The sequence below is a fragment of the Dendrobium catenatum genome, unplaced genomic scaffold, assembly GCF_001605985.2.
Source record: "Dendrobium catenatum unplaced genomic scaffold, ASM160598v2 fragScaff_scaffold_414, whole genome shotgun sequence".
In the NCBI taxonomy this organism is placed as follows: Eukaryota; Viridiplantae; Streptophyta; class Magnoliopsida; order Asparagales; family Orchidaceae; genus Dendrobium; species Dendrobium catenatum.
The window spans coordinates 825,721-833,630 of record NW_021318876.1 but is presented as its reverse complement, the minus strand read 5'-3'; the positions used below and the strand labels follow the sequence as shown (position 1 = coordinate 833,630).

At 42.4% G+C, this 7,910-nt stretch overlaps 2 protein-coding genes across 3 annotated transcripts in view; both read right to left on the bottom strand.

The window, feature by feature from the left end:
* LOC110102076 (protein REDUCED WALL ACETYLATION 3-like) overlaps window positions 1-2,981 on the bottom strand; it is a 4,737-nt gene extending 1,756 nt beyond the window's left edge. The window contains exons 1-3 of the mRNA XM_020830255.2: window positions 2,907-2,981; window positions 2,673-2,864; window positions 2,078-2,305 (exon numbers count right to left, since the gene is read on the bottom strand). Of these exons, the coding sequence (XP_020685914.1) occupies window positions 2,078-2,305; window positions 2,673-2,864; window positions 2,907-2,981 (495 nt within the window). The remainder of the gene's footprint in view (window positions 1-2,077; window positions 2,306-2,672; window positions 2,865-2,906) is intronic.
* The window catches only part of LOC110101992, a 60,687-nt gene that overhangs the window by 34,326 nt on the left and 18,451 nt on the right, over window positions 1-7,910 (bottom strand). The gene's annotated exons all lie outside the window — the stretch shown is intronic.

Sequence of the window (7,910 nt, the reverse complement as noted above, 5' to 3'; positions counted from 1 at the left end):
TAAAAGACACATTCACCCCTTGGGCTTACATGGACAAGAGGATAAAAAGGGAAATTGCAAAACTAAATTAAAATACACTTAATAAATAAAAATAAAACAAAGTGATCTCGGTCGTCGATCTTCAGCTCCTCAGATTAGCATGGACGGTTGGATGTCCGCATCACCCTTTCTCCATCTATTTGATGATTTTATCTATGCACGCTTCTATAAATTATTATTATGAAGGTATTAGTGGATTATAATGTGTTGTATGCTTATTGGATTTTTGTAAACTAATTTTCCACTTGCATGACCCTGATAATAAAAGTAGGAAGCGGTGTTGGTAGAAAATATATTTGACTAAATTTTGTCCGCCTCTTTTATAAGTCATATTTGACTGAAAAGAGGTCAAAATTAGGTGTGACACTCTCTCCTCTCCTTCTCCCACTTCTCTCTCACTCTATTTATTTATTTCTCTCTCCAACTCTCTCTTTAACTCCCTATTTCTCCCTTTCTCCATCTAAATAGAGAGAGTGAAATCAATTTTTCTTTCTCTTACTCTTTGTACTATCTCCTCTTCCCTTCATCTCTCTCTAACTCTCCCATTTTCTCTTTAAACAAAGAAAGGAACTCTCTTTTTCTCTCTTCTACTCTACACCTCCCTTCATCTCTCTGAATATTTTAGTCTCACTTTTTCTCTATCTTTATCTCACTCTCTTTATCTTTCCATCTTTCTCTAACTCTCTCTCCACCTCATTTTTCAAATTAAAAAAGAAAAAAAAAATCCTTTTAGTATTAAGAATAATCTCAACTCACAAATAGCAAATATCTTGTCAAGCAAATAGCTATGTTCACCCTCAAATAATTTCTCATCAGTAAGAACAAGGCACATGTCATATAATCGATAGTTTGGTTACCAAATGGCACTACATGCAAACACTTCTGATTAAGGCCTTCTCTCTGACGGTGTCATTAAGTTACAGTCACAGTCAAAGCCCGTAAGTCCAACAAATTCTTAAAAACTCTTAAATTGTAATTCATAGGGTACACATAATAGAGCACAAATCCATTTATAAACTAAGTTCAACTTGAATTCGTCCCCTTAAACATGCATCTACCCCAAGTCTACAACCCATTATTACCAATAAGTATACTTCTGTCAAGTATGGCTAACTATCTCTACTGATAAGTAAACAATGAGGGACAATAGAATCAAGTGATCTTAATTAGGTCCATCATCATCATCACCTAACCATCCATTATAAGAAAAATGACGATACATTTCCACAATCTAAAATCAAATTACTACTACAACACCTTTAAAATATTACCAAGCAATTAGCTTCTAACAATTAACTTTAATCAAAACTTCTCTCCAATCAACAGGAGGGGTAATTAATCATAAGTACTTGCGCATCTAGAAAATTTAAACTATATCTTAAATTTCTCGCAAAATGATGGTGAAATTTTTGGTTAGTTTCACATTTGTAATATAACCTGACTTCTAAAAATTTGACCTGAAACACTATGAAGCCTCTCAATAGAGAAAGCACAAATTTTTTGAGCCCATAAATATTAGTTGTCATCATAATTAGAGATGTGATAGGAAATACTTGAGTTCGCAAGAATCCCCAACGAAAATACTTGAGTTCGCAAGCAAAACTATCACTAATTGGTGAAAACATCGAAAATAATGCAAGATCTGGGCGGAAAAACAGCCCCCAAACGATGGATTGCAATGAGAAAATCAAGTCAAACAAAGACAAAGCAAGATACAAGTGATCCTCAATTCAAGAGGATGATCGTTCTCTCCCAAATCTCTAGAAAAACAATCTTGAGCCCAAACACCCAAGAACTCAAGAGAACACAAATATTCAAGCATGCACAAAACTCCCTCCAACCAGCCCGCTTACTAATACAATTCATTTCCTAATTTCAAACATCTCACATTCAAATTTTCCCTCTCAAACTAGCCTCCCACAACCCTTTCTCCCCACTGCTCCAAATGGGTAGCAGCATTAAAGGGGGGAGAGACCCCACCAGTCCTCCTTTTGTAAATCTGAACAGGTCTAACAATACTATCCTCCCAAAGAATCACCTTGTCCTCAAGGTGAAAACTAGGAAACTGGTGTTTCACTCTCTCGTATGGTTCCCACATGGCATCATAGTCAGGCAGATTCTTCCACTTGATTAACACTTCTTTAGCTCCATATTCTTTCTGGCAAACCCTAATAAATTCTAAGGGTTCTAGAATCACCTTCAAGTCCTCAGTAAGTGTTGCCGGTAACTCCGAACTGGCTGTGTAATCTCCAATGGCTCTTCTCAGCTGCGACACATGGAAAACAGGATGAATAGTCACCGTGGGAGGTAGTTGCAGTCAATATGCTACCGCTCCAATTTTGTCCAATATTACATAAGGTCCAAAGTATCTTGGAGCAGGCATTTCATTTCTCCTGTTGGCAACTATTTTTTGTCGACATAGTCGGAGCTTTAAGAACACCCTCTCTCCTACTTCGAACTGGATGTCCTTCCTATGCACATCAGCTTGTTTCTTCATAATTTGTTGAGCTCTCAGTAGATGCTTCTTCAATTCCTTTAACACTTGATATCTCTACTCCAAGTACTTCTCCACTGAAGAAACTAGAGTACTGCTACTACCAAAGTGCACCAAGTGAGGAGGGTCCCTTTCGTACAGCACCTTGAATGGAGTCATCTGTGAAGCCGAGTGAAACGAGGTGTTGTACTAGTACTCCACCCATGATAGCCAGTTGACCCATAGCTTGGGTGTCTCTGACACAAAGCATCTCAAGTAGGTCTATATTGACCACTTCCGTTTGACCATCTATCTGTGGGTGGTAAACAATGCTCCTCTTCAGGACTGTACCCTACAACCTAAATAATTCCCTCCAAAAATGACTAAGGAATACCTTATCTCTATCTGACACAATTGCCTTCGGTACCCCATGCAATCTGACCACCTTTCTGATGAAAGCTGAAGCCATTGTCACCGCGGTGTAAGGATGTCAGAGGGGAATAAAATGAGTGTACTTGCTCAATCTATCCACTACCACTAGAATCACTGTGAAACCTTCTGAATGAGGCAGCCCATCTATAAAGTATATGGATATCTCCTCCCATACTCATCCTGGTAACACCAATGGCTGTAGTAGTCCCCCTGGTGACATAGCCAGGTATTTGTTCCTCTGACATATCTCACACTTTGCCACCATCTCCTCCACATCTCTATGCATTCCCTTCCAGTAAATCTCAGCCGCTAATCTATTGTAGGTCTTCTGCACCCCTGAATGGCCCCCAACTGCACTTCCATGAAATTTCTGGAGTAAGTTTGGGATGTGGTTGGAGGTCCTGGGCATCACGAACCTCCCTTGATACAACAATTTGTCCCCCTCTACTGAGTACACTGGGTGGCTACCACCTTCCCTCAATAATGCCATCTTGATCTTCCCCAACTCCTCATCATCCCTAGAGCTCTCCTCCTTAATGGCCTCCCAATCCAGCATCAAAGGGACAGACAATGCCACTGTCTGCTCTCCCATACATCTGGACAACGCATCCGCCGCCTTGTTCTCCCCTCCTGGTCTGTACTGGATTTCAAAATCATACCCCAACAGCTTTGACAGCTATCTCTGATGCTCTTCAATCACCATCCACTATTCCAACAAGTATTTCAGGCTCCTATGATCTGTTCTGACAATAAAATTTCAACCTAACAGGTAGGATCTCCACTTCTGGATGGCTAAAACGATAGTCATTAACTCGACTCATAAACTGATTTTAGCCTGGTTCTGGTTGCCAACACTTGGCTGAAGTAGGTATTGGGTCGCCTAACATGCATGAGTATTGCCCCCAATCCGTATCCTGAAGCGTTTGTCTCCACTATGAAGGTTTGAGTGAAGTCTGGTATAGCTAAGATGGGTATTGTGGCCATAGCCTTCTTTAGTTTCTCAAATGCTATTGTGGCTGCCTCTCCCCATAGGAATCCATCTTTCTTCAACTGCACTATCAGTGGACATGCTATAGTACTGTACCCCTTAACAAATCTCCTGTAGTATCACGTCAGCCCTAAGAATCCTCTCAACTCCTTCAGATTCTTAGGTAAGGGATATCTCAACATAGCCTCCACATTTAACTGATCAGCCGCCACCCCTTCCTTGGACACGATATGACCCAAGTACTCCACACTAGTTTGGGCAAAACAATACTTCTTCAGGTTGGCCCTCAGCTGATGCTCCTATAGAACTCCCAATACCAGCTTTAAATGCTTCAGAAGCTCCTCCTCAGTTCTGCTGTACACCAAGATGTCATCAAAGAACACCAGCACAAACTTCTGAAGATATTGTCTAAACACCCAGTTCATCAATGACTGGAAAGTAGCAGGGGCGTTGGTCAGCCCAAATTGCATAACCAGAAACTCATAATGCCCCTCGTGTGTCCGGAACGCTGTCTTCGATATGTCTTCCTCCCTCATCCGAATTTGATGGTATCCTGACTTCAAATCCAATTTGGAGAACATCACTGCTACATACAGTTCATCCAAAAGCTCATCAATCACCGGATGGGAAATTTATCTGGTACAGTATCCTTATTTAACGTCTTGTAATCCACACAAAACCTCCAACTCTCATCCTTCTTTTTGACTAGTAACACCGGGCTAGAGAAAGGACTTACACTTGGTCTGATGATCACAACCTCCAACATCTCCCTAATTAGCTTCTTAATTTCATCCTTCTGAATCTGGGGATAGCGGTAGGGTCGTACACTAATCGGTGACACTCCCTCATTTAGAAGAATTGCATGCTCCAGTTCTCTGAGTGGTGGTAAACCTTGAGGTGGCTAGAACACCTCACTGAACTGTTGTATGACCGGTTGCACTACAAGAAGAATATCCCCCTCTTCCCCCACACTGACTCTCTCCAATCGTTGCAATTCTACCAAATATCCACCTCCAACCTCCTGTATGGTTCTGATCATGGACTTGAGAGACACTCCCGCTCAAGATAGCCCAACATCTCCCTGTATCACCATTCTCCTTCCCCCACCACCAATTCCATTCTCAGTGCTCCCTAATTCACATTGGTCTCCCCAAAGATTTGTAGCCATTTCATCCCTAAGATGACATCCGTACTCCCCAATTCCAACAACAACAACAACAACATCAAGCCTTTATCCCACTACGTGGGGTCGGCTACATGAATCCTTTGTCTCCATTGTGTCCTATTAAAAGTCAAATTCTCGTTTAAATCTAATAAAGAAAGGTCATTCCTAATATTTTCTAACCAAGTCTTTTTAGGTCTACCCCTACCTTTCTTAACATAAGTCAAATCTAATACCTCTACTCTCCTAACCGGGTCATCGCAAGGCCGCCGTTTTATGTGACCAAACCATCTAAGGCGACTTTCTCTAATCTTATCTTCTACTGGAGCTACTCCAACCTTTTCACGTATATGCTCATTTCGTATCCTATCTCTAAGGGTAAAGCCACTCATCCACCTGAGCATCCTCATCTCTGCCACACTTAACTTAGTATTATGCTTCTCTTTTAAAGGCCAACATTCGGCACCATAAAGCATTGCAGGCCTCACTACCATCTTATAGAATTTTCCCTTAAGTTTGAGGGGTACATTTCTATCACATAATAAGCCCGATGCATTCCTCCACTTCAACCATCCAACTTGAATTCTGCTGATAATATCCCCATCTATTTCACCATCACTCTGAACAATAGATCCAAGATATCTAAAACGTGTACTCTTATTAATGACTTGATCGCCCAAAGTCACAATCCCCTCCAAGATATCTAAAACCGTACTCCCCAATTCCAAGGGAAGAAAATTCTCCCTCATCTGTATCCCCTGAATGGTCAACACCACTCCCCTACAAACTCCTCTACCCATTTCTACCTTTCTAATGTCCATCATCACCCCGTACCCTCCTGTGTCCACTAGTTTCACCCCCCAATTGATCAACAATTTGGGTGGAGACGAAATTTTGGGTTCCCCCACTATCTACCAACACTACCACATCCCTATCAGCTATCTCCCCCTTTACCTTCATAGTGTGATTTGGAGTGAAACTCACTACTGAGTTTTGGGAGAATTCTGCAACATCCAAATGCAACTTCTCCTCCTCTTCCATCTCTAACCCGCTTTCACCTCCCTCTTCAGCTTCCTCGTCATCACAGACGGTGAGAATCTAAGGAGTTCGGTCCTTATACCTATGCCCTGGCATGTACTTCTCATCGCACCTGAAACACAACCCCTTAGCCCACTTCTCCTGGATCTCCTTCTCTGTCAGCTTCTTAAAATGTCCTCCAGGCCCTCCTCCAAACTTCTCCCTCAGTACTTCCCGTGATCCTCCTAGTACAGCTCCTTTGGGAGCTAGAAAAGTAGAAGTCATCCTTCAGGATCCCCCTGAACTACTGCCATGAGCCCCCCCTCTCCATATGCTTCTGGTCCTCAACCAGTTGTGCCAACTCCATGACCTCCCCCAAATTGTGCGGTCGCATCATTCTAACAGCTCCTCTGAGCTACAGTTTGAACCCCTTCATGAAGTTCCCCTCAAGCACAGTCTCAAATAGATGGTCAAGTCGGCTAGCTAGGTACTCAAAACGATCACGAAACTCTACCACTGTCCCTTCCTGCATCAAGGTAAAGAATTGCTCATAGAAGTCCCCTCCCCTTCTGGTTCGGAAACGTTCCAGTAAGCATGCCTTGAACTCTCTCCAGCTCCTGATGGGTTGCCTCATGTCCTGTCATTGGTACCAAGTCAATGTCTTTCCCTCTAAGCATAGTCCTGCCGCTGTCAGCTTCTCTTCCTCTGTCAGCCCGTTGACGAAAAAGTATCGTTCCACCTTGTAGATCCAACAATGTCCATCCTCGCCCTCGAAGACGGGCATCTTCATATTTATGACCTTCGGGCCACCCCAATTTCCTCCACATCCTCCCATGCCACGAACAAGAGTTGCTCCCTAGCTGTCACGATCTTCCCTCCAGCGATCATAACCATAGTCTTCATCAACTTCCCCTCTCCTTTCAAAATCAGCACCTCGGTGGTGGAAATCCCCCATTTTCCCACAAAATTAGCACCCCTCTTTTCATAACCCATGCTCATCTCCTCTCTAGAAAGTGGTTCTAGATGTGGCATGTCGTCCTCCCCCTCTAGGATCTCCACTTCCGAATTTTTCCTCCCCCCTAAACGGGATCGGATTCCCTCCTATACCATGGCTGCCGGTGGTCTCCCTTGCTTCCGATGTCATCGGATTGGTCTTCACCTCTAATAGTTTCTTCAACATCTCTTACATCAAAGTGAACTTCCCTTCCAAGTTCCAACCTTTCATTGTTGGAGGAGATTTGATTTTGAAAATCAAAGAATTTTTCCTCCAAATACAATTTTAATTGTCCAATTTCACCTTCCAACACTTCGACCTTCTTTCCGGCCATCTTTCTTCTCAAGGATCACAAGAGAGCTTCTACCGGATGCACAAAAAAAAAAACCGCAAAGATTTCAAAAATTCAGCCATCGACGGTCCCATGATGATGCTCTGATACCAATTTGATAGGAAATACTTGAGTTCACAAGAATCCCCAAGGGAAATACTTGAGTTCGCAAGCAAATCTATCACTAATTGGTGAAAACAACGAAAATAATGCAAGCGGAAAAATAGCCCCCAAACGATGGATTGCAATGAGAAAATCAAGTCAAACAAAGACAAAGCAAGATACAAGTGATCCTCAATTCGAGAGAAGGATCGTTCTCTCCCAAATCTCAAGAAAAGCAATCTAGAGCCCAAACACCCAAGAACTCAAGAGAACACAAATATTCAAGCATGCCCAAAACTCCCTCCAACCAGTCCCCTTACTAATGCAATTCATTTCCTAATTTCAAACATCTCACATTCAAATTTTCCCTCT